Source organism: Trachinotus anak, unplaced genomic scaffold (assembly GCF_046630095.1).
Source record: "Trachinotus anak isolate AG129_WGS33_773 ecotype Australia unplaced genomic scaffold, CSIRO_AGI_Tana_v1 ptg000005l, whole genome shotgun sequence".
Taxonomy (NCBI): Eukaryota; Metazoa; Chordata; class Actinopteri; order Carangiformes; family Carangidae; genus Trachinotus; species Trachinotus anak.
In genome coordinates, this window is record NW_027273856.1 from 24,367,561 (window position 1) to 24,394,669 (window position 27,109).

Here is a 27,109-nt window from a genome sequence, read left to right on the forward strand (position 1 = left end):
AAATGGGAATGATTTTCATAAAGTAAATAATAATTATAAATGATTGCATTTTTTTTCTTTATTACTTTAAGAGCACCTGTCAACCTTTGGAAAGACATTTTGTTAGTCACATGAGATTCATGCTGATGATGCATTCATAACACAGACATGTGATTCCATAACTTGAGTCTTATAAAACAAGTAGAAATAGTGAGAAGACAGAAGAGGAGAGGTTTCAGTAAGAAGAGTCCAGAAGAAGAGCATCAAGGTAAGAACAGGACAGGTAAAAGTTGTGACTTAGATATGGCAGATTTTATCACTTTAATTTCTGTTTCATTAGAATTGGTGTTTATATCATCTTTATATTTGAGTTGACGTGGCGCTGTGTATGCTCGGCTTAATGCAGGTTATTACCAGCAACTATACTTCACATTCAGCTGAATCTGATATTTTTTCTTACAGTTTTATAGTTGGTCGCTCATTTGATATGGAGACTCAACAGATCTTAGCACTACTGCACACTTCCTGTCTGGAAAAATGTTGCTCTGATGAGACTCCATTTCCAACCTTTTTAACTGGTCAGATGTTGCAAATAATAAGTATATCATGTATATCAGAAATACAGAAGTGGTCGCTAATAAAAAAGAAATACATCACCCACTATCTTGCATTCTTTACTTGTGTTGTGCTTCTGTAAATACCAAGCAGGTGTAACTTTGTCCATCTTCAAATAATATCAGTAGAATGAACAAAAAAGTCCACTGTGGTTATGCTTTAAATACATTTGATTAGAGAGGATTTGAGTTATTACAGAAATAAGGGAATCGTGAGAAAAATAATTTTAGATGTTTGAGATCTATAATCAACAAGATGTTCTTGTGTAATCACAGCAACAATGCTGAGAAAAATCCTGACTTACAGTGTCATTACCTTGTGATCTTCTTGCAGTAATGTGTCACAACATCAGCATTTTAAACAACGCATTGTATCTGAGGAGATGACTTTTGTCTGATTTGCAGGATGCATCAGCTCGTCCTCCTCTGTGTGCTGGCGACCGTCTCGGTCGCCTGGTCTCAGCCTCACCTGCCTCTGCTCTCCTCAGAGATGGTCAACTTTATCAACAAGGCCAACACCACCTGGACAGTGAGGACATCTTAATCATCTGATCAGTGTTTTACTGCATTTCCAGCCTTTATCTATGCAGCTATTAGATTTGCAATAGGAGATTGAGGAATTACAGATTCAATCCAAATCTTGAATTTTAACTCCACCACTTTTGCTTCAGGCAGGGCAGAACTTCCATAACGTTGATATCAGCTATGTGAAGAGACTCTGTGGGACTATACTGAACGGACCCAAGCTGCCAGAGGTGTAAGTTTAAACTACAACGCACGAGGGTGTGTGTGGGCATGGATTTATGTGTGTGTGTGAGTGTGTGTGTGTGGTGTCTCACATGACCAAACAGGTGACAGTCAGCAGGTTTATCTTATCAGCTTCAGTGACTGTCCTGTCCTGTTCAGGGTTCATAATATTGAAGGCATACAGCTTCCAGACAGCTTTGACCCGCGCCAGCAGTGGCCCAACTGCCCCACACTCCAGCAGATCAGAGATCAGGGCTCCTGTGGGTCCTGCTGGGTGAGACTGACAAACAAAACAAAAGACAAAACAAGTAGAGAATAAAGAAGGCGATGCTTTCAGGTGCTCAGCTGAGGGGAACCAAAAAATAAATTAAGTGCATTTTAGAAGTAATTACCACTCTCTCAAACAGTGTCCCCTTTTTAAACTTCTCACAGGCCTTTGGGGCAGTCGAGGCGATATCCGACAGGTTATGTATCCACAGCAGTGGTCAGATCTCTGTGGAGATCTCAGCTGAAGATCTACTGTCCTGCTGTGATGAATGTGGCATGGGGTGAGTATTTGTGGAACAAAATTAGTATCTTTCCAGGTATTTTGAGAGGACACTGAACATCACCTGTGATATGTTTTTGTAGCTGTAATGGTGGTTTTCCCTCCGCTGCCTGGGAGTTCTGGACTAAGAAAGGGCTTGTGACAGGAGGCCTGTATGACTCCAAAGTTGGTATGTATGAACTGAAATGGGTTCAAACAACTGTTAAAGCCTGAAGTGAAACTGACGGTGGTTTTGTGTGTTACAGGCTGCAGGCCCTACACCATCGCTCCCTGTGAGCATCATGTAAATGGAACTCGTCCTCCATGTCAGGGCGAAGGGGAGACTCCTAAGTGTGAGGACCAGTGCATCGATGGATACTCACCATCCTATCAGAAGGACAAACACTTTGGTACAGACATTTAAAATGATCAAACCCCCCCCCCCACCAACATTATCTTTTCTATCATGCCCTGTCTTGTTGTTATTCTTTTCTGTGTCTCCATTTTCAGGTAGACGCTCATACAGCGTCCCGTCCCAGCAGGAGCAGATCATGACCGAGCTGTACAAGAACGGGCCTGTGGAGGCAGCTTTCTCTGTCTATGAGGATTTCCTGCTGTACAAGACTGGTGAGCCTTATCCTCCATATACTGTATGCACACTGACCTCGACACATACCATAATGCAAACAAGAACCTGTGTCGTGTATTAATGGTAAATCTTTGTAACTATAAACTGCTTATTCTCGACATTAGCGCAAACCTATTTCCACAACATGACCCGAGTTTCTTGAATTTTATTCTTCCTGTGAAGCAGTTTAACTTCATTCCAGAGTAAAATAAACATGAAGCTTTGTCTGTTTGTCTTGTGACTGCTTAAAATAAAGCAATATGTGACCCTCATCACACATTCAGGCCTTTGTGTTGACTGGACTTACAAGCAGTTGTACTTTACATGAGTGATTTTTCCTTCTGACATCATTTTTTTTTAGGTATTTGCACAGGCCTGAAGAGGTAAAAGTTTTCAGTATTTCACAAGAAAGAGTAAAAGTCCTTATTTTGAGTAACAGAATTTGTTTTTGTTTTTTTTTTGGTTGTATCATGACCTCTGTGATTTAACTTAGGCTGTGTTGTGATGTCCTGATCCCCAGGTTAAGCCCCACATTCCTACAACATATATTGCAAATGTAAACTGTTTTGGCATTAGAACCTCAAATCTTGGATGCTGGAGTTACTTGAACACACCACCAATCTAAATTCTCAGTTTATTCTATGGAACATCTGTAGTTAATGGGCTGAAACATGAAAAACCACCACTGTTGTCCTTTAATGTATGGAGCTCTGTGTGATTGTACTTGATATCATTATAGGTGTGTACCAGCATGTGACAGGAGAAATGCTGGGTGGTCACGCCATCAAGATCCTGGGCTGGGGTGAGGAGAATGGGACTCCCTACTGGCTGGCAGCGAACTCCTGGAACAGTGACTGGGGAGACAAAGGTACAACAAAACCAAACAGGGTCTGGGAGGGGAGAACATCTTTTTTTTTCTTTGGTCATGTATTCTTTCAAGTGCACAACAGATCAATGTCACATAATCTGGCAATGTGGTGAATGGTATGGTGAAGACATGTTGGCCTTAGGTCATATTTGTGCATCTTCTAATTTCAGGTTTCTTCAAGATCAGGCGTGGAAATGACGAGTGTGGTATTGAGTCAGAGGTGGTTACAGGAATCCCACTCAACTAGATAAAATGAGTCCTGGCTGCAGACAGACAATCAAGTCAATCAAGAGACCTTAAGATAAAGACCTTATTTTGTAAGAGGCTTAACCTTTGCATTAATTTTTTTTATAAATTTCATATAATCAACCAGGGTTAAATTGCACAACATTGTGAAATGAGAACTTTTGTGTTTACATTGTTATTGTACTGAATAAACCATTATGTTATATTTCTTTGTTTTCTTTTTTTTTCTGTGGGCTGTACAGTATTTTCACAGCTTCACTAGGCGATTTAAAGGTCAGAAATAAAAGCAAGTTCAAAGTAATCTAAAAAAGTATGAGTGCAGCTTTTTAAATGATATATGTGAAACTTCGGATATGTTATGCGTGAAAAGGACGTGTGTGTAGTTGGCCTATGTGTTTCAACATACCACAGGTAGGCCTAATCATAATGGATGTACAGTACAAAGCTTGAGGAAAGGCTTCCTGAAAGGTAGAACCCAGGGCAATAATGACCCACTGATGCTCACACATATTAAGAGCTCTCTCTGATTCCATTTCTAGGAACCACAGAGGTGACATAATTCTCCACTGAAAAGATTTGAAGTGTGTTTGGTGGAAATTAAATTATTCAGTAAAATTTAGCTCTTTTAATGATGCTTCCTTTGCATTTTTTCTTTTTCTTTTCTTTTCATTTTTTAAAACTAGTTTTCAGTTTTTAAGTAGCTAGCTACTATAAGTGAAGTTATAATTAGGTTTATATCACCAATGTAATGATACACAGCCGTGTGAAAAAGAAAACTGTATGGAACACGGTAGCAAAGGCCAGTCCTTTAGCCTAGTAGCAAATATCATCAAAACTAAAAGACAAGTGAGTAAATGTCAGTTCAACAGCTGCACGGTCCCCCAGTAGCAAAAATGTGCTGTGGGCCCCTTGTTGAGCCCCTCCACATACAGACACTACTGGATGTTGTTCCAGAGCCCCAGAAAACAACCAGTTTCCTAAACTGGAATACCACCCTGTCCCATGTGAGCTGTAAGTCAGTACAATAATCTAATTAAGTACATGTTTATTTAGACATCATTATAAGTAAAATATTAACTTAAGTATTAAAACTAGATTTTGAGTGGGTCTATAAAATAGGACCTCAAAAATAGGTAAAAATATAAGGGCCTCCTCTGGGATTTTTAACTCTGTTTTAGGTGTGAAACAAACTAACCCAAACCCAATCAGACAATTTTGTATTTAAAAAAATAAAGCTAGTATTGAGGATTTTAACCCTGTAATGCCTGACCCCAGAAATAATGGACAGAAAAATTCTGATTTCTTGAATCTGGAACCTTTATTTGGCCCTTTCACAAAATTTGAAAAAAAAAAAAATTACAAAAAATTATTTGCATATAGGTTTTTCCAAATTTTATACACGATTTTACAACATACTAAAATGCAAAAAAATTCTGTAATTATAACTTGCTTCAACAGATTAAGTGTTCATGTTAGAATATTACTAAAAATTTCAAAGAAAATGTCACTGGAAAATCGTAAAAATCGCAATTTTCTTGACCTTGATCCAGTGAGCTGGGAACTATCTGAAGGTGGCCAACCTGGATTGTCCCATGTGCTGTTTGAATTGTTGTAGTGATAAAGGTTTCCACCAGGGGTTGGAAGACAAGTATCAGATTGGATACAAGAGGGTTTTGAGTGAAGTTTTTACCATAAGGTGATGCAATAGGTCTCAGAAATGCTTGTATCAAATTTGATGCATTTGGCATTATAGGGTTAATATAAAGACAATAATGACCTTGTGAAGTGACACAAGCAGCAGAAGGTGGCGGTAATGTGTTAAAAAAAAAAACAACAACCCGGAAGTAAACTGCGCATGCGTGTTAGTTTACCTTCCTTGTTTGCACTGCGGAGGCGGAGCAGGGCTGGAGGCGGACTCTGTCATTGGAGCTTGTGTCCAAACAGACGATCTGCGGTCATGACCAGGACCAGGAACCAACCGGTCCTTGAGGGAAACGCCGCTGGGCGAAGTCCTGCAGGTGGAAACCGGCACTTTACCGTCGCCGTGAGAGCCGGTGGGATGTAAAGCAGCTCTGTCGTTAGCTGGCGGTGATGAAGGCAGGTTGTCGGACATTAACTGAAATAACGTCTCTCTGTCGGTTGTCTGTTCCGTTGTGTCGGTTAACGAGTCATTTACCAAACGCCAGCTACCAGGTTAGCTCTCCGCTGTAGCTAGATAGATTATTACCATGTTTTTATCGCATTTGGAGCTGTGGAGAACTTACTGGGAGTGTGTTTCCAGACCTTACACGGTGTTCATCTGCTCCCTCACGGCCGCACTGTACTATCTGTGGGGCCGCAAGTGTCAGGTCAGTCACTGCGGTCAAGGCTAGCGGTAATGACTGCACCATATTCACTTTATAACCAATATGCTACTCTCTTTTATTTTTGTTTCTTTAAATTCATTTTAAGTACTTGCTTCTGTTTTTTTCTTATTTAAATGAAATTTTGTTTTACTAAATTTGTTTCATGAATTCACTTTTTTTTTTTTTTTTACTCACTTTACTTACACTTTCACCTATATTACGCCATTATAAATAGAGTCTACTCTGTTTATATATTGGTGTTTTTTTCATTTTCATTTTGTTGATCAGGCAGCACAAAGCTTAGTGTCTTTAGGATGGCATAATTTGACAGAAGCTATCTTTATTTAACTTACAAGGGAAATTCTACAATTAGCTCTTATGAAAATACACAGTGTAATAAACATAATAATAATGTTACACAATTTGTATGATTTGTACATGAAATGTTAACTCAGTGTTGAGGTACTTTGTTCCACAAAATCAAGGGCAATACTGATTTCATGGATAAGACATTATGTTTAGGGCTGCAAGTAATGGTTATTTAGGTTACCGGTTTACCCCAATTAGCATTCATAAGCAGAATATGAACAATAATATTTGGGTTGTAATGCACTATAATATAATCTTGTTAAGAGATTTTAGTGCATTTTTAAGTGTTGATTCATGTATTTGTTGAAAACTGTAACCCATCATTTTAAGCCTCCAGAAACAGATAATTAATGCTTGATAACATAGTATAACATAGTTGTAGTCGTGTACACACACACACACACACACACACACACACAGACCAAACCACACACAAACACCCTGCTTTTGAAGCCCTATACCTCTCATACTCTCTGTTCTCCCCCTCACCAGGTCTGTCTGTCACAGGTATTCATTTCAGGTGTTTTCATTCCTCTTCGTTTGGTCTCTTTTCCTCTCAGGCACCAGCTTTAGTTTGCAGTGAGGCTTTCAGCGTGTTCCTCCACAAGCACTGTCCTGTGGTGACTGAGCGCTTCAGTCCCACTCCGTGGTGCTGGGGAGGCCGTTTTCAAACCCTGGTCTGTGCCCTCCTCAAGTCCAGACCCCCCGTCACTTATCGCAAGTAGGAGGAACCTCCTGTTATCTTCCTCATCCTGCTTGAAATACCAGCTACATGATTGTTGTGCCCTCTCATCTCTTCATCCCTCAGTGAGCTGATCCGTACCGTTGATGGTGGTCAGATCTCCCTGGACTGGGTGGACAATCAGGCCAGTGCAGCCTACCCAGAATCCTCTACCCGCCCCACAATACTGATCCTCCCAGGCCTGACAGGGAACAGCAAACAGTCTTATGTGCTCCACGCCATCAACCAGGCCACCTGCCGTGGCTACAGGTCAGTTGTGATTCTCTTGTGTCTCCTGTGTGTGTGCCAAAGTCAGACGTGACATGTAAACACCCAAAACATCTTAATTCAATACTTACGCCTGAAAAGAATGTACACTGAATCAGTAACAGGAAAGTCTGAATTAAAGTAAGCATGAAATACTGAGTGAAATTTAATTGCTGAAGTTGTTTTCATAGTCATTTTCTTCCCTAGGTGTGTGGTCTTCAACAACAGGGGGGTTGCAGGGGAAGAGTTGTTGGTAAGTACAGTGATTACCTATTGAGTTATAATGGTAATGTTACATTTAATTCTGAATGTCCTTTTCCTGCTGTCATGTCAACAGACTTTGTGAAGTAGCTTCACATGTTAGAGTTTGTTTGCTGCAGAGCTGAACTGGTTTCAGCAGCATTATGCTGGTGTCTCATTATAAGAGCTGTCTTGGTTTGTAATGATCGTGAATATTATCCTGATTCCACCAGATTTTCATTAGTAAAAACAAATCAATGATGTAGATGTGAGATGTTTTTTTATCATTTCTTCTTATTTAATATTAATTTGGGACAGAAACAAGAAAACTTTCTGAATAAGTGTTGCTGTCCTCACAGGACTAATAAGTCGGCCCAACGTTTGTATGAAGTTGAAAGTTATTTACAGTAATATCTGTTTTTGTCACACTGTGCAAATAGATAAAGATTTGAAAGCAGTGTCACTTTGAGAAGGCAAAAATATTTGATATCAAGGCTGGTACCTGGTAGTTTTGCTTACTGTCAGCAAATCCCATGAAAAGACCAAAACCAACAAGTAATTGAACAAATACTATCAAGTGTATTCAAAGCACGAGATACTGTATGGTGGAAAGTATCAAGAGACCAACTAAGGCATTGTAAGTTTGAGTATTTTAGTTTGATTTGTTGACAACAAGGTGCGTAAAGAATAACACCAGCTCTAGTGCACTAGGTCAAACATAAAATCTGTCTCGCTGCATGTAAAGCTCCTCCTCTGTCCTCCTGCTTACTTCAGACGCCTGTCACCTATTGCGCAGCCAACACCTCAGATCTTGAGCGTGTGGTGCAACATGTCAAAGGACTCTACCCACATGCCCCTGTGCTTGGTGCTGGTGTGTCTATGGGAGGGTGAGTTAATGTAATAGTTTCCATTGGCTTGCATTTACCTGAGAAAGTGGATCAAATTGATTTGTTATCAATCTATCCCCTTTAATTACCTGAAATCGTTTCTGTTTTTTTTTTTTCTTCTTCTCCTCTTCCACCCTCTGAAGCATGTTGTTGTTAAACTACCTGGGCCGTAAGCGCACAGAGTCGGGGATGGTGGCGGGGTTCACTATCTCTGTCCCCTGGGATGCACAGAAATCCTCCGATTCCATGGAAGAACCGCTCAACTGGCTGCTCTTCAACAAATACCTCACAATTGGCCTGTGTCGTGCCGTCACCAGGTCAGCTTGGGGTTCCACAAGTTTCTCAATTTAGTTTAACAAGCTGGCAATCTTGACGCCATCTTTCTTTCATTTGTTTCTCACAGGCACAGGAAGATTCTGGAGAAAGTAGTGGATGTTGACTATGTCCTGAAGGTATGCCCTGCTCTTCACATTCACCTTTCTGCCATAGTTTCTAATCTCCCTTTATGTTTGATTGCCTTCCCTCTCCACCCTCATCTCATTTCCACCCTCTCGTTTCTAGGCACAGACTATCCGTGAGTTTGACGAACGCTTCACCACTTTGCTTTTTGGTTATAAATCTTGTACGGACTATTACCACGACGCCAGCCCAGACAGAAAACTGCCCAATACAGCAGTACCCATCCTGTGTCTCAACGCTGCTGATGACCCCTTCTCTCCCCAACACGGTGAGTAGACAGCAGGAGAAGATGGAGATTGTCTTATGTATATATTCCTAAATGTGGGCTGTGACTTGTCTGTAAATACGTACCTACATCCCATTCTCAAATTGATATCTCAGTAATGACTTGACAGAATGTCTTCCAATTTTTGTGGGCCAAGGTCACGGTGACCTCACAAAACATGATTTTGGCCTTGTGAATACACAATATCTCAAGAACTCCTTAAGGGACTCCCTTCAAACTTGGCACAAATGTCCACTTGGACTAATCAGACTTTGGTGGTCTAAGGTCAAAGGTCACGGTGACCTCACAAAACACTTTTTAGCCATTACTCAAGACTTCACACAGCAATTATGACAAAATTTCACACAAATGCTTAATATTTCATATGACTGTGTACAAACGGGGATGTAATCTGAAACTAGTCTGAGCCGCGGAGGCATACGACCACAAGGCAGTAATTCTATTTCTTTTTTAATCTGCACTTTTTGTGTATATTTCAGACTCCATGCTGTCCATGATGTTATTCTGTTTGCTTCTGCCTTCTACTTAACTCATCAACATGTGTCCTCCCTTGCAGCCTTCCCATTGACCATAGTTCAGAGCCTGCCTAATGTCGCCCTGTTGTTGACGGCTCACGGTGGACACATCGCCTTCCTGCAGGGTTTGTTTCCCCGAGGTGAGAGCTACATGGAGCGCCTGTTTGGCCAGTTTGTCCAAGCAGTCTTTGAACACCCAACAGACATCAAGAAAGCCTGTGGCATTAAGGAGGAGCAGAAGAGCTGACTCTGAACCTCACTGAAGAACAAAATCACGGCCTGCTGTGAATGAATGTGAAGTCACTTGCATTATAGAAGAAGAGAAACAGTTCACAAAGAAGTATTGCTTCGCTCTGCATGCTGTTCTGCCACCAGTGCTGCATGTCCTTTGTTTTTGCACCGAGAGTGACCAGCTGTATCGTACAATCTTATGACCTCACTGCAGCTCTGCCAAACTACCTCCTCATTGTCTCAGGTTTACTGTTAATGAGAAATCCAGGAAGGTTCCAAGAAAGTGGACAAAGTCAAATCAAGCTGTGGACACTATTTTTCAAGTATTGAAGTAATCTTGCAGCCAACTAATAAGCTGAAGCCTAATATTGCGATCACATTGTTTCTCCCTCCTGCCGTCCCACCTTCAAACGGACCACTGTAGTGTGTGTTGAAAACTAAATTATTTCCTGTTATAAAATGAGTGCTTGAAGTGTAGGCTTTTTAATGTTATTAAATAGGAATTAATTGAATATGTAAATGAGAACAGTAATATTGTAGAGTTGCTGCTGGTGTACTTTTTCTCTTGCTTCATTTGCTTCTTTGGCTTTGCAAGATTTGTTTTTCTTGAAGTGTGAGAGGCCTTAAAGGATTTAATATGTTTTAGCCTTGCATGAATACTTTACATACAGTTACATACAGTTACAGTCAGTGAACACCGGGCCACACCAGAGGAAATCCTGGTTACTGTTCCATTGTTAGATTCTGTCAGTCTCAACTTTGAAACACACACAGGAATAAACTGCACAAATCTGCCATCACGAAAAGACTTATGCAGGAGTAAGATTTAGGTTTATCATCTGAGTATTTCATTTTAAAAAAGCTAAATCAGTTCAATGTAAAAGTAAATGTCAAAGTATTGTAGTCTTGTATATGCTTTATGCTTGGTTGCAATGTAAATTATGCAGTGCATCACACATAAATGAGGTGACAGTGTAAAGACCAGCAAAGCTCAGTGTGGTACTTGAGATACTTTTATGAGATACTGCTGTCAATAATTTTAATATCTGGTGGTTCTGAATTTATCTGTATGATAATTGCCCTTTTTTAGTCATTTATGTGCATTGTTTGGGGAATGAGTGACAGATGAAGGAATGTCACATCATGTCAGTACTGTAGCCATTTTCCATCCACATCATAATGATTTTATTATGAAGTTTGATTATGAAGTGTAGCTTGTAGTTATTAGACGCCGTTTGTTTTTAATTTAATCACTGATTAATGAATGTCTTGAATGTCTTTTTAAATCAGCTTGGAATGTTAAGAGGGTTTTATTATGTCTGTTATCACCAATAGTGCACTGGGGACACACACACACACCACTTTATTATTCCAATACCAAGTAATTATTTATTTATGAGCTATATAATTTTTCACCTTTTTCCGCCTTTTTCACCTTTTTCAAACTACAGTTGTTTGACTTGACTCTTTTTATGAACATGTTTACCATGTTCACTTTGCCTTTAATTACTGTGTATTTGTTAATGGACATGTTTTTTTTTCTGTTTAAGTTCTGCATGAGCTGTAACCATAATCAGTGTTTTTTCAGTATCAGTTGAGATTGCTACCTTTCATCTTAAAGACCTTTGGGCATTATGGACTATCTGTTTGGTTGTTGGTTATTGAGTTATACTTGAAATAAAAAATGACGATAATAAACATTTTAATTTCAGCTGGTGATTTAACATCTTGAATTGAAGTGATTGTAAGATTAAGACATCTGTGGCTGTGATCAATAGTAACAACTTATCTCAACCCAGGTTTGTTTTGACAAAACACGTATCACCATGTTGGTCCTAATGGAAAATGTCATAACACATCCACTGCCTGTCACTGAGTTCCCTCCAGCTCCACTGCTGAAATCTAAGCCTTTTTTATCTCTGTACGGAGGGGTCGTTAATGTCGTTGATTAACCAGACAGCATATCAATAATTAACTGAACAATAAAGGCCCACGCCCTCTGTCACAATGCTAACCCTTCAAACTCATTTAGATTCATGTAATTCAGCCTGGAAAAAATCCTGTAGCGTTTACTCTGTGGAAAAAATAGAAACCTAATGAAACACTTTCCACCTCTGATAGATAGAATCTGTGAGTTGTCCTGCTTGCCCTTGGCTGTGAGAGCTCCCCACACCTCCACATTGTCATCTTTAACAACTGATTAACACTGACGACAGAATAACATTATTTATTTAAATGTCCACTTTAACCTGATACCAGACACCCTCTACTTTTTGCACAAGCCCAAAATTAGTGTATCCAAAATAAAAAGGTTGCTGTCCTTAAACCCTTTTGTTGACATGATGATGTCACATAACCCTGGTCTCCCACATTTTTACAACCAAAAAGTCAGAAGTGAGATAAGAGACACTGAGCCAAAGTTACAGAGGCACAAACATGCAAGAAATGGTTTGTTTTGCCTCAACTATTTCAAAAAGGGAACTTAAGGTCTGCAGTAGCACCTTCTGTATAGACTTAGAGCTTTCAAAAAATGTATAATTTGTCGAGACTGTGTGAAGGTAGAGGCCAAAGTGATGCCACCAAGGCCGAAGTGTCACAGAAGTGGGACAGAGTGATTTAGAGGCTTTTCCCAGGTATCTGTCCTCTACGTCAGCAGGAAGTAATATATAACTACTAAATGTCACAGACATCACAAATCAGTATCTTTCAAAGCAACAAACTGTATGTAGAGAAAAGAAGTATGCTGCTACCAGAATACATGTTTTGTATAAATGCAACTATGCCATGGGCATTTTGTCGGCTGAGCATGACTATTATTATTATTTATTTATCTTTTACATCCAACTCCAGCTTTCTCTGCACTCCATCCTCTACCTGGTGTGATGGGTGGAGCCTCAGGTTATGGTTAATGATTCAACCCCGGAGCTGCTGAGACTGACAGATAGAGAAAGAGGAGGAAAAGCTGTGAGTGAGAGAGAGAGAGAGAGTAAGAATAGTAAAAGCTGAATAGCAGACATGGCAGTGTAAGCTGAGAAAGTGTGCGGAAGAGGTAATGCTAGAGTGATAGCAGACTGTGACTGTATGTTTGAGTCTGCTCAGGTGTGTCCAGTCTGTAGTCTGTCTGGGGGTCAAGCAGGTCGCAGTAGCTGTATACAAAGCGAAGTGGAAGTGGAAGTGGATTTTGTGAGCAGATCAGGGTGATTATTTGACTCCTCTCACCCATGCAGCCTTAAAAAGCTGGGTAGACACTCATCTTCTCTGTTGATCACACACAGCCTGCAGGTGAGTGTGACTCCGACTTATCTTAGTGTCTTTGAGTGTTGGATGTCATGTTAAGCTTCTCTGTCTGTTTAATGTTGAATCTGTGCTGCAGATCCATATTTTGTTACATGGCTCAGTGTGTTTAAAGTCCCAATTGTCAGCTTAAGGCTTGTAAACAGCAATATATACCTTTTTTTCCATCTTCTGAGATACTACAGTTGTTGGTTCTGGACCTGCTAAAACCCCTAATACTCTGTGAAAGAGTGTTTCTCAAACACACCATCAAACTGGAAACATCTTCTCTGCAGGTTTCTTTTACAGGGCATCTTATGAGATTTCATCTGTAGTTACACTTGGCCATGAATTAGTAATGAGGCAGTATGGCATGTACAGTACACTGGCTGTATGGGGATCTGTCCAGCATCATGTTTCTGCTGTGCAGCTGGAAAGCAGACACAAAGATCCCCCTATTTTTTTTTACTTGTCACGGCTAATTTCTGTTTCCCCATTCTCCCCCAGAAATGTACCAGGGGAATCTCTGCTTATATGAATGTTGCTGACTCTCAAAGATCAATAAGCATTAAAAGTGTTTGGCTTTTCACCATTCATATGATATGGCTAAAATATATATTTGACAATGCATCACACCAATTAAAAAAAGTAGATGAATAAAACAGCAAATACACAACCAGCAGCTTCTTGTGGGATCATTGTTACAATTCCTTTCCCGAGGCTATACGCACGGGGTTAAACTAAGAATGGTTTAAATGTTGACCAGCGGCCATTAAAGGTTATCGTCTCTATTTGCCCTAGTTGTCTTCATATGTAGCGGCAGGTTCCTAGAAAGCTCACAAATTGTGTTTGTGCGGCGCTCTGTCTCTGTGTGTGTGTGTGTTGGTAACGGTTAATGAAACACCTCGACACGTATTTGACTTCCAAGTATGGTGCAACATATTTTTTGTTGCATTTATGTCCCCTGTAAAATTTTAATGAGTGTTAAGCTTTGTCTTTTCCTGCGGCACAGGCCTATTAACACAAGCCACTGCAGCTACATGGTTTTATGCACTGGACTGTATTACCACAGTGTTGCCTCCTTTGATAGTGAGTCATAAGTGATATGGAAAATATCCAACGCAGGTGACTGGGAATGCTGTGAAGACGTTATGAAAGCACCCACGGGCCTTTTCTAACTCTTTGCCACCTTCTGCACAGATCTGCGTCAACGAAACAACCTTCTTTTAACAGTTCAACAGGAGCCATTTTACATTTCCCCACCACAGATTGTTGTGTATTGCTCAGTGACTTTATGATTCGCTTTAACATCATGTCTAATCTCAGAGCTGTTCAATGTTCAGGGTGAGGCGGTGGTAACAGGGTCACATGACGATCACAGTGATCGTAGGCAAACAACCTGGCCACCACAGGCTTTGCTAAAGAAGATGCGTGTGTGTTTGGTCACCAGTGTCCTTGTGTTTGTATTGATTGTAATGATTGGTGGCGGAGAAGAAGCCTCATTGTCAGGGCTTTTATGAACAGATCACCTGGATGAAGAGAGATATTAGCTAACCCATCGCAGGCTGCTTCCACTCTCACGTTTAAACACTGAGTTATACAGCGGGGGTTGTTAACGTCACAAATTACTGTAGCACCACACAAGCAGGAAGAATGAAGAAATGTTTGATGAATGGTTTTATATTGGCAGGTTTTGTGCTGTCATCAGTCACAGGAACAGTTATACTGTAGATCTTTGGCAGGAGCTGGCAGGGTGTGACAGCATTCAGAAAGCACCCTGTTGACTGTCCATCATTAGTCTGCATTATTCAGCGGGGCTCTCGCTGTGTGCAGGCAGTGGAGCAGAGTTCACCGCCTTGTGAAAGGAGCATCAGCATAGTGACTGTACCTGCAGTTTAAACAGGATATTGTCTCTACACTTAAAAGCATGTTTGGCGCTGAATTTTATGTCTGAGTTCAGATGCGAAATTTAAACTGTCTACCATGATTGAACTGCAGTTAATCTGTTGATGACTCTGTGGATTCCTCTCATGTATCTTCATGTTTTGTTGGTTTCTCCCCTGTAGCCATGGAGAAGCAACTAGAGGACCTGAAGCAGCAGCTGGAAAAACAATGTCTGATCAACCAGGAGCTGGAGAGGCAAAATAAAGACCTGGGTAAGCACAGCCATAACAATACCGCCTTAAAGAATAACTCCGCACTCAATCCTGTGAGGAGGAAAACCACTGGACAACAGGCTCACACCTTTTAGTGGCGAGCAGAGCGATGTCTGTGTGTAGCTGGGTTGTGACCACAGCCGGCTATGATGTAGCAGTGTACAACATAGTGATTCCCCACATTAGGGGTCCCTCTGCAGTGGCTAGGGGGTAGGTGGAAAGAAAGAATAGCTAAAGATTGGCTAAAGGTAATGGCTAAACAGTTAAAATAGTAGTAACAATAGCTTAAGGTTATGGGTAAATGATGAACTTGCCAAAAGTAATGATTCCCAACCATTACTTACTGATATTGCTATCGGCTTCAAAAATCTGTACCGGTACGGCTGTACACGTAGCAGTTTCCATTCATGTCTGCCATGAAGGGAGCAGATAAATCATGTGCTGTGTTAGAGAATAATGCTCGTTGTGATAAAAGAGATAAAAGAGTTCATCTGCTTTCATCCTCACAGAGCGACGACTGCAGGAGAAAGAAAAACTTTTGCAGGAACTGCACAGTCAATATGACCTGGGTAAGAGGCCAGTGTGGGGACTGGAGCAGACACACACTCACACACACATACACACACACACTCACACACACATACACACCACATGGAAGTGAATTTTCTACATTTGGCTGGAACATGGCAGCCATTTACAGTAGTTAACCCTGCGTCTGTGCTCCTCTGTTTGTCTCCAGAGTTTCCCTCCCACAGCGGTAATGAGATTGAACCGGAGGTCAGGAAGAGCCGTGCGGCTGTCATTGCCCCCGAACCAATCCGCGAGACCCTGGAGATTACACGCACCAAGATCAAGAAAACTGTCAGGTTGGTAACCACAGCTGCTGATGAGAGATTATCCCTATATTTACGTAAGACAGCACTTATTTTTTTTCTAATTGCCTCTTCAGCACATGTCAAACATCTATACAATTTCTAACCTGTTTGCATGTTGTATGAGAGCAACTTCATGACTACTCTGATCCTCCATCACCAGTGAGACGAGTCTGATAGTCAAAGCCATCCAGAAGAACGACTTCCTGAGCCGCCTCGACGATGAGCAAACAGCCATGATGGTGGACCTCTTGGTGGTATCTCAATTCCAGCCTGGGGATGAAGTCATTAAAGAGGGCATTGAAGGAGACAGCATGTACATAGTGGCAGGTGGGGACACATCCGAGTGTGTGTGTGTGGATGTGTGTGTTTCTAATTCTAACGAAGAGTGCTGTTGTTTTAAATTCTGTTTTAAGGCTGTCTGTTGATATGAAATTATCTAAGAAAGTAAACATCTATAGTTATTATGTAGAAAATGTATTAAAAATACAACACACCTGAATAAAGCGGCTCTCTCTGTTCCTCCCTCCGTGTAGCTGGTGAGCTCCTTGTCACCCAGGCAGGCCAGGACCTCCGAACTCTAACCAGAGGTGATGTGTTTGGGGAGTTGGCCATCCTGTACAACTGCAAACGGACAGCAACGGTCAAAGGTCAGCTTCTGCAATGGTTGTCTACGCACATATGTACAATGATGGGACAGCTTCCCTTTATACTGCCAGTATTAACACCATGCTACTGTGTGATATATGTGATGCCATGGGATTATTTGTGTGTGCGGTGGTGTTTAAAACAGGCTACAGTATAGAGACTGTAATTCACTTGCACAGAGGAGTGCACCTAACCATCTGGGGGCCCTGAGTATATTTTTTTTTCAGGGCCTAGGTCTATTCTGTCATTCTCTTGCTGCTAACTTCAGCTTTTCGTCACTTGCATTGCAGCGAAGACAGTGGTGCGTCTGTGGTGTATGGAGCGACAGACCTACAGGACGATCATAACCAACAAGTCTAAGAAGAAACGGGAGCAGCTCCTGGGCTTCCTGAAGACGTGAGTTCACATTACAGACAGTAGGAAATTACAATCAGCACAGTTTGCCCAAAATTAAAGGAATAGCTCAGCACTTTGGAAAAAAATGATCTATTTTTGGTGGTGGTGGTTTCTTCTTAACCCTTCATTGCTTCTTCTGCCATAACACCAGACCATAACAGTGCTGTGTTAGGGTGCACTTGTTCCTGCTTTAACAGAGAATGAAACAACAACGTCCAATTCTTCTTCTATGCTTGATATACTGTCACAGGTCTCGTACTCTGAAGGACCTGAATGATGTCCAGTTGTCCAAGATCATTGACTCCATGGAGGAGGTGTGTATTAAAATGTCCCATTATAAACTAAGATGTTACCAATAACTGTTTTCTTGTGAAAGCACAACAAAAAAATCCCGCTCTGGTGATTTTAACCCACATTAGAGATAATAAAACACATATTAAAACACTTAGCTTTCTTATTTGCTGTTGATATTTTGAATTGCAGTAACCAGGGTGAAAGGTGTTTTCTAAGCTTTTGTGACTTAAGTTTTGCTGTACATTACAAACTTTATTTTAAAGACATTGTGTAAATATAAGGAAGTGACTCCTAATGTTCTTGTCTTCTCTGTCTTGTCTTTCAGGTGAAGTACCAGGACAAAGATGTTATAGTTCGGGAAGGAACTGAGGCGAACACATTCTACATAATCCTCAAAGGAGAGGTAATGCAGTGTGTTTGTGTGCACAAACTCATATTTAAATGTGATCTTGTACCAGCCTGTGTGTGTGTATATACTGTATATATGCACTCCGTCTTCCACGCTCTTGTGTGTGTTTCCCCCTCAGGTCCTGGTGACTAAGAATGTGAATGGGCAGCAGAAGCAGATTCGCAGAATGGGGAAAGGGGAGCATTTCGGGGAACAGGCCCTCATACGGTAACCACGGCAACACGACACATGCCTGAAGCCATTTGTGAAGACCTTGTGTAACGTCCACCTGTCTGTGCAGCCCCTTTGGCTGCTGTCATCTTTGACATTTTGGTTGGAAAAACCTGCTGATTATCTAAATGTGAACAGTCATTTGGAGTCACTGAAGAAAATTAAGTGAAATTGCTCTTCCACATTAAGCAGTTTCTCTTAATGACTGAGTGCTGTAATTCAGCAAATTTTGAAGTTGTTACAATCTGGTGTATGGCTGACAGACGGGGCTGTCAGTAGCGCTGCATAAAATCAAGAATATAGTATGTAATCTGCAGTAGAATAACAGACATATTGTTACCATCCAACTAGTACCTCTAAACTGTTGACTATAAGGCAGTATTTGTGTTGTTTTATTGGAAGGTTTTGCAGATTTGTGCAGCTTAGTGCAATATGCAATATTCTCATCATTTCATCATTCTTGGAGAAAGTGACTTTTCTGTATGTACATATCAATGTGCTGGGAAAGCCTGTACATCAATTGCAGTGTATTTGCTGTATTTTATTTAATTAGATGATGAGAGTCCTGCTGCAGAAAAACTAAATGTTACACACGTAAGATGTCATTGGTCTCAGGTGCTAATTCAGTGTTTTCTCAAAGTTTTGACAGCTAAAATTCACTTTTTCCACACTAAGGTGTTGACAAATTGATATAAACAGTAATGACATGCAGTTTTCCTGGGTTGACGTGCAATGTTTTTCCTTTTGCAGGGAAGTTTTGAGAACTGCCACCTGCACTGCTGATGGCCCTGTTACATGCTTCTCCATTGACAAGGAGTGAGTCTGACTCGACATTAAATTTTGAGCGTAAACGAAGGAGATAGCCTTGAAGGAATTCTTCCAGTGTATTTGTTCTCTGTTGCTCTCGCCTGGTTTAGCCTACACTGTGTTTGCTCTCTGTTGTGTGTTTGTCACTTGCTGATTAATGCAGAAGTTGACTAACAACGCCTTTGTCTTCAGGGTATTTGAGGAGACAATTCCCATAGAGCACCTGGAGCTGTTTGACGAGTGCGTAATATAAAACCTGTTTCCAGTTATTACTTCTTCCTCTTTTCTCTATCATATATTAATATGTATTGACTCTCACTTGTTTTTTACTACCAGCTCCAAAGTGCTGCAGGAGGCACAAGTTGCTGAGAAGTCCAGGTGAGTGGCTGTGGAAGATGATAAAGCTTGGTGGATGCAGGATGTAACAAAACTGTATGAATCACACAAATGAACGCCTTGAATTTTAAAAGTTATCTGTCTTTCTCAGTCCCACCTCCACCTTGAGGTTTAAGGATCTGGTTCCTGTGCTGTACCAGGAGGGTCGCCACCAAGGAGATCCTGTCACACTTGGAGTCGGAGGGTTTGGGCGTGTTGAGCTGGTGAGTGTATTTTTGTGTGTTTTGTCCATTTTTCTTTCAATAGTTCTCCGAGCCAAAACCATGCCATCTATCTATCTAAGGGACCGTATGAAAGTTACCAGGGTGGGGAGGGTGGTTGAATCAAACATATTTTTATAAAGCCAAGCCCTTCTTTGTTTTTCTTTTTTTTTGACCCATTCCTTCACTTGGAAAAAACAGCAAACCCCCACTACTATCTCCAGACAACATGTAAATGGAAAACATAAGTAAAAAGCATGAAGAAACAACAACCCAGCAGCTCCCTATTTTTGAGAAAGATGCTACTAATCTAATACTCCCATCCCATTAACAAAAAGAGGGGAAAAAATCCTGCTTTTCTTACCACCTTTTTCCTCCTAATAACTTTCATACAGTCCCTAAAAAAAGCTACAGGATGCAGATGACTGACCTTGCAGACCCAGCTAACATGTGCTTCTAAACTCATAAGATCATTTCTACCTCCAAACTAGCCCCAAACTGCCACCAACACATCAATTTATCACTAAACCCCAGGGTTTTTGTATATTTTGTGATACTTTTATACTGTAAAAACCCAGGACATTTTGCACTGAGAATTTAGTGGTGATCATTGTTTTGTTTTTTTGTTTTTTATTCTAAGATGACCACAGTGAACCATGGCAAATATTATGCCATGAAGCGAGTCAGCAAGAAGCACATTGTTGCCAAGAGACAGGAGGAGCACATGCTGTTTGAGAAGAAGATCCTCAAAGCCATTCAGTGCGACTTCATCGTCAGGTATCTGCGAATGAACAAACGCTGACCGTAACCATTTACTATCACTGCATCACAGTTGCATGCACAGAAAACTTAAAAAATATATCAGTGACTAATTTATCCTGCCTCTCCATCCTCTCTGTGTGTAGGCTTTATGCAGCTTTCAAAGACACGCGATACATCTACATGGTCATGGAGTTCTGTGGTGGTGGGGAGATCTGGAGCAAACTCAAAGAAGTGTGAGAAAACAGATGAAAAGTCACAGTTAATTGGCATTGTTTTTTTGTTTTTTTTGTTCAAACAGAATATTGCTTATGGTGTTACACAGAGTAGAGTTATTCTGCAGTGCATAAAATAGGATATTATGAAAGTCAAGCAGTTTTATTTAACTGATGTTTTAAAACTGTTGTGGTTTTATTGGTAGGAAACTTAATTTATTGGCCTTTAGGGGATCTTAAGATCACCACTTCAAATGCACTGAAATTGCAGTTGGTGCCACGATCCGACAAAGAATAATGTGTGCTGATGCAATCTATAGTGCCAGCAATAAAATAAACTTCAATTTCCAAGAGCTGCTCATGCCCAGACAAATGACAATAACAGCAATAGAAGGTGCTGGGATGTAATAAATTTATTTGACAGCAAATTAAAACGTGTCAATGTGATTTCAGAGGCCGCTTTGACGAGTCCATCGCTGTGTTCTGCACTGCCTGTGTGGTGGAGGCCTATGCCTACCTCCATAAAAAGAACATCATGTACAGAGACCTGAAGCCTGAGAACCTGATGCTGGATATAAAGGGCTACGTCAAACTAGTGAGTCCTTATCTGTGAAGAAGTGTTTCTGCTCATTTATTTCTGACCTCTTTAATCTGTAAGTGCAGATTAGATATTCAGGAAATACACTTGAATGTGAAAGTGTGAGCATAGTTTGTGCTTCTTCATTAATGGGGGCTTTGTCAGAAGGGTTTCCATACGTGTACGTGTGTGTGTGTGTGTGTGTGTATGTGTGTGTGTGATGTGTTTGTGTTTGTATCTGTGCAGGTGGACTTTGGTTTTGCCAGGGAGTTAGTGCGTGGTGAGAAAACCTACTCATTTGTCGGTACTCCTGAGTATATGGCCCCAGAGATCATCAAGAACCAGGGACATGACTTCGCAGTTGACTTTTGGTCCCTTGGCATCCTGATCTTTGAGCTACTGGTGGGAAGGTAATACTAATACTAATACTAATACTAATACTAATACTAATACTAATGCTAATACTAATACTAATACTAATACTAATACTAATACTAATGCTAATACTAATACTAATACTAATACTAATACTAATAGATAGTTCCATCTGGATAACCTGGTAATTTCTGCCATCTCGTATGATTCATATCTCACGCAACTTCTAGTAATCAATGATCAAAGGTCATTTTTATTTATCAGGCAAAAGAAGGACTTTGTTACAGTAGAGCAGTGGATCTCAACCTGGGGGGTAGAGAGCCACAGCGGGGGGGGGGGGGGGGGGGGGGGGGGGGGGGGGGGGTGAAGGGGTGGGGGGGGAGTGAAATGGAGTGAAATTAAGTTGAATGGAACATGGATTGTACTTTGTACTTGTATAAAATTGCTTCACCATCACTGGTAATGACCGATAGAAATTGTGTGGGTTGGGGGACATGAGCAGTTTGAAAACCACTGCAATACAGTCACGCAAATATGGTGACGTGAGAATAAATCCTGAATGGGTCAAACCTTAAGGCTGACCAGCAGATGGCAGCAGGGAAGTATGGCTGGCATCTGCAGCAGGGAAACACATCATAATTCAGTGCCTGTAATCACAGATTCAGGTTTCCAGAAAGCACCTACATGGATGATTTCTTAGTCATTTTTTATGTCGTAAGAGCTTTATATCGAAAGATTATTTAACAACAAAAGTGTTGTCTCATTTCTACTTTTCAGCCCTCCCTTTTCAAGTTCAGAGCCACAGAAGATTTATGCCAAAATATTGGACGGTGTGCTCAAGTATCCACCTTACCTGAGTGAAGCAGCCAAGTCCATTATCAGTAAGCTGTGCAGGTGAGAAGACTATAGCCCTCTGACTGCATCATGATTAAAATTTTATACAGTGATAATGCTGCAGTATGCACCACCTCAGTTTGTTGCCTGAATAAGTTCCTCATAATATAACATTGGATTGTGTAACATGTATGTGAAAATTACACAGAGGTTTGGGCATTTCATGCACTTCTTCCAATGTGCATCATGAATTACTAAACATGTTGGCAAATCAATACATAACATTATAACATTTGCATTTCTATGGTTTCTGAATACAAACGTATTAAAAAGCGGAAACTCGTAAAAAAAAAAAACGAACGTCTCATACTTTTGTTTGCAGGCCTCGGCCAGGTCAGAGGTTAGGAAACACCAAGAATGGAATCAAAGATGTCCGGAATCACAGGTAACCATGACAACATGTCACGTATAAGCGTTAAGGTGTAAAGAAGGTACGATACAACACAATCCTTGAATAAAAAGGCACAAAAGTATGTGTTTGTGGTCATATTATCATGTCTTAATAGTTTAAGCTCCTCTAGTGGTGGATCAATCATGTTCTCATTTCACGTTTTCCCTTCTCTTTTCCCTTCAGGTGGTTCAGCAGTATGAACTGGCACAAGCTGCGGGTGGGTCAGCTCGATCCCCCCACAGTGCGGCTCATACGCAAGGTAAGTCAAACCACCAGCTGAGTGCTTCTACTGTTGTGTTAGTGGTTAAAGAAAACAGAGCCAAAGAGTGCAGCTGGTTCACTTGCAGAGAGGATTTTGTGCAGATTCACTTTTAAATCCCTTTACAGAGCGGTTTCCAACTTCAGCATTTCTACATCACTGAATATGCATTATTAAATGTGCAACAAAGTACAATTTTGAAAAAAAAAATGCATATTTTGATAATATTTTATATTATTTTAACACACACAACAAAATGCTTCGTCTGGATTGTTTGGGTGTGGTTTACAGTGACAAAATTCTCAATCAACAATGTTTTCCTCCATCAGGGCCCCTGCTACATTAACTTTGATCGTTTTCCTCTGGACCAGACGAAGGCAGAGGAGGAGTTCTCCGGCTGGGACCGTGACTTCTGCTTCTGACCACCACAGGAGTCACTGACATCACCCTCTTATGGAGCCAAATCAGACTTTTACTTAACTAACTGGAGCTGAAACAGGGCTGAGGCCACATGATGGTATAAGACGGGAGTAGGAACTCTATATTGAAAACACAGAATCTATTAAAAATTAGAGTGAAACTGCAGTGAATCACCAATTTCCAAAGTATTTATTGAAGTATTGTGGAGGATGTGAGGACATTCTGTCTCTAATTTCAGCGCAGAGAGATTTGGTGCCTAATGATGCTCTTCACTGATGAGAATAAAACACCTGTCCACAAGTGCTTAGCTCAGAATAAAGGCTTGAGTTGTATGGTACAATATGTACAAAAGGACAGCTCTTCCCAAACCTGAAAATGAAATAGAAAAATTGATGCCACCATATCTGCCACAACTGTATTGTAGTAAGGTTGTTGTTCTTGTTCTTTAGGATCTTTGTTTTAGAGCTTAAACAAGCTTATCTGCGCATAGCAAAGTTGTTAAATGCTTTAGTATTGTAGTTTTTTTGTTTTTGTTTTTTTAATAAGCCGTCACTATCTTTTAGAAATTTTTCTCTGCTTTTGGAAATTTTCTGCAGCCTTTTTGTGCGCAGATTATTTTCACACACCTTGATTGTGACTTAAAAAGATCATAGTACACCCTGATAAAAGCTTTCTACATGACTTGAGTTTAGTAAATAAAAAGTGCTCTTATAGACATGAGTTAGCTGTGTTTGTTTCCTACACTTATCCATCACTGTACTGCAGTCAAATCCCAGGTGTGAAATGGTGCACAGCTTTTTGCCATTGTGGTCAAATCACACAGATACAGCCTGCAGTCGGCAATAAAAGTATTTAGTAATAGAGAGTCGATGTGAGATAAAAAATACATATGGGGAAAGGTGTTCTCAGAGAGGAAAATGGCCTGGGACAGAGTGAGGGGTTTACAGATTTAGCCTGATGTGCTTGATATCAGTTGCCGCTGATTGTGAGGCTCTAGAGGGATACAGCTGTCTCTCATGGCAGCAGGAGTTAAGGCAGGAGGAAGGAGTCATCCTGTTCCTTCCTGTTAATGCCCGTGGTTCCACTGCTGAGACCAGTTTTCCACATCAAAAAAAAAAAAAAAAGAAGAAAAAAAAACTCACATGAAAGCAATCATTTCTTCCATAGGGGGAAAGATACACTACCAGATGTTTCCCTCCTGCAGGAAAATACACAACACCTTGTAGTTTAGAATTTAATACACTGATAGCAATGATAGCAGTGGCTCAGAGGATGTACAGTATAGTACAAAATGATCTCTTCACAGCAGTGAACTGTAGTATCCTGCTGTCCTGCATGTAGGATCAAGATTCATTTGCAGAAAACCTTGTCTTACCTGCAAACATATGCGGCATGTGTTACTATATATTTTTTGTTGATAATCCTTAATGTGTTAATCCTTTTCTCAATTCTTTCAGAACTAACTACTCTACCAGCTACTCTGGCATAGCTTTGCAAGCTACCATTTACTTTACAATGGAAGAACTTAAACTACAGTAAAGCTACACAAGGGAGAAGTCTAGTTTATCAACTAAAGCTACAGATTCGTTAGCAGGACTGGGTGTTACAACCCCTTTAATTCCAGCACAACATTATTAGGAATGTCTATTCCAAATTGAAATAGACTTGTGTGTCAGGAACTAACAGAGGCCACTGAGAGGGTGAAGGCCCTTCGTGCAGAGATGTAGAGTACATGAGACAAACAATAAGAAACAATAAGAAAAAAGTAAGAATGTCATTAAAATCAAGGCCCTGGAGAGGGAAAGAGACACTATCGATAAGCCTTAAAATGAATAATTCCATTGTCAGTTTTATCACTGACGAGTGTAAGACTGATCTGCAAAGAGAACTTCAACAATTTAGATTGCAGCTTCATGACGAAAAGAGTGTGGAGAGGCAGCTGAGGGACTCTGAGTGGAAAAAGAAATTTGTGTTCTTACAGAGCAGCTCCAGAGGGAACAGTGCGAGTGCGCAGCTTCATTTGTCCCTAAACTTGAAGCCTTGGAGAGAAAGAACAAGGCTTAAAATGAGCTGCAAAAAGAATAATTTGACTCTCAAAGATTTGTCTGAAAAGGACACAGCTGAGAGCGCAGAGAAAGCCACTGTGATTCATCACAAAAACATTGGCACAAGAAGAAAATGACGTGTGTGGCCAGGAGGAGCCCAAGAACTCAGAGGGGGGAAAGGTCCTTAGTCAAGAAACATTCGTAATCTTGGTAAAGAAGCTCCAAACCAATGTTTCGGAAACACTTGTAGCTTTGGGAAGATAGGTCAAAGTCTTGAACCCTGACTAAAGTCATCCTCAAATGAGCTTTGAGTGTATGGCTGAAAAATACAGGGCAGAGAAGGCAGAAAAGAGGGCCCTGCAAAATGTAACTGGGGACCTTAACAGCAAGCTCCAAAAAGAAATGAACTTGATGAAACAGCTGCAGGGGAAGGATACTGAGAGGAAGAAGGCCACTGTCAAAGAAATTAACCAGGAGAAGGAGGCCTACCTTAAACTGAAGAGATACACCTGAAAATGTTTAAAAGTAGAAGATTTGCTAGAGAGGTTAAAGGAAGAAAAAGAGTTCAAAAGAATTAGACCTTCAACATCAACAATAGACAGCTACTGGATTCAGATGCCCAACAGAAGCTGAGCGCCTCTGAAAGAGAGCGTGTCCTTTCCCTGACAGTGCGGGAGCTGGAACAGAAGATCTCAGACTGTGAGACGATGTTCCCTCTGTGAATCAAGGAAAAAACATTACTAATATTAATTATCTGAAATGATTAAAATGATCTAATCTCTAATTTGGTTTTACAGTTAACAGTCTCCTGTAAGACAGTAGAAATAACCATCAGTTTAAGGTAAGACTGTTTAGGGTTAAGTGAAATGTGATTTTAAGTAGAGATGGTGAATTGATCCAAGGCTGAGTTGCCATCTGGACAAACTGGTCCCCAGACTCAAAGGCCCAAGGGCTGCACGTTTTGTGACAATTTTGTAGTAATTTAAGTAACTGCGAATTTTGCAAGTTAAAATGTCATTTATTATTATTTTGGTCTACATTGTACTTATGTGGTGCATTTCACTAAATTAATGTATATTTAATATATAGAGAAAAAACAAGAAGTGAGGATCATAAGAGGGCCCACGGCACATTTTTACAGACAAGCCTTCGAGTGAGTAAATCTGGTCTTGCATAATTCATACAGCGATATTTCTCAATTCTTTTGGATACCACTTGTAATGGAAAACACAATAACCAATGAAATCATAATTTATTAATTCAAGGTCTGCAATGTCTCCTCCCACCTCTGAAGCCAAACACCTGCTCTTGGTGGGATCATATCAAATGATGTTGTAATGTGTTTTACATACGGCATCATGGTGTGTTCTAAGATATATATGAGCTGTTATCATTTATTTACCGATATTTACAGTCACACAATCCTCTTCATTGAACCAACGTAACAGTGAACGTATCTCCAGACTCACAGGATTAAAACTCGTGACTTCTTTCTGTGAATATGTTCAGGCCTTTCTCACTGCTGAGCCCAAGCGTGCTTTGAGGAATGACTCCTACAGCCTGAGGTTTAATTTAAACCACCGGG

The 27,109-nt window shown here is 40.6% G+C and overlaps 1 protein-coding gene across 1 annotated transcript; it reads left to right on the forward strand.

Annotated features, from left to right (window-relative positions):
• The first annotated feature begins 157 nt into the window (after nt 1-157).
• LOC139622232 (uncharacterized) lies at nt 158-24,192 on the forward strand. Its single transcript, XM_071479460.1, is given in 43 exon segments — nt 158-247; nt 999-1,122; nt 1,265-1,350; nt 1,500-1,614; nt 1,773-1,888; nt 1,971-2,056; nt 2,133-2,276; nt 2,377-2,493; nt 3,234-3,362; nt 3,533-3,603; nt 5,824-5,949; nt 6,883-7,043; nt 7,131-7,313; nt 7,518-7,563; nt 8,325-8,437; nt 8,581-8,754; nt 8,841-8,889; nt 8,999-9,164; nt 9,739-9,939; nt 10,013-10,073; nt 10,075-10,255; nt 13,174-13,210; nt 15,268-15,357; nt 15,867-15,939; nt 16,099-16,227; nt 16,393-16,559; nt 16,766-16,879; nt 17,168-17,273; nt 17,524-17,587; nt 17,893-17,970; nt 18,095-18,183; nt 18,937-19,002; nt 19,186-19,233; nt 19,330-19,371; nt 19,481-19,592; nt 20,230-20,366; nt 20,495-20,584; nt 21,017-21,158; nt 21,387-21,550; nt 22,293-22,409; nt 22,732-22,794; nt 22,984-23,059; nt 23,389-24,192. Coding segments are annotated over 42 exon segments (4,545 nt in total). The 5' UTR covers nt 158-247; nt 999; the 3' UTR covers nt 23,482-24,192.
• The last annotated feature ends 2,917 nt before the right edge of the window (nt 24,193-27,109 follow it).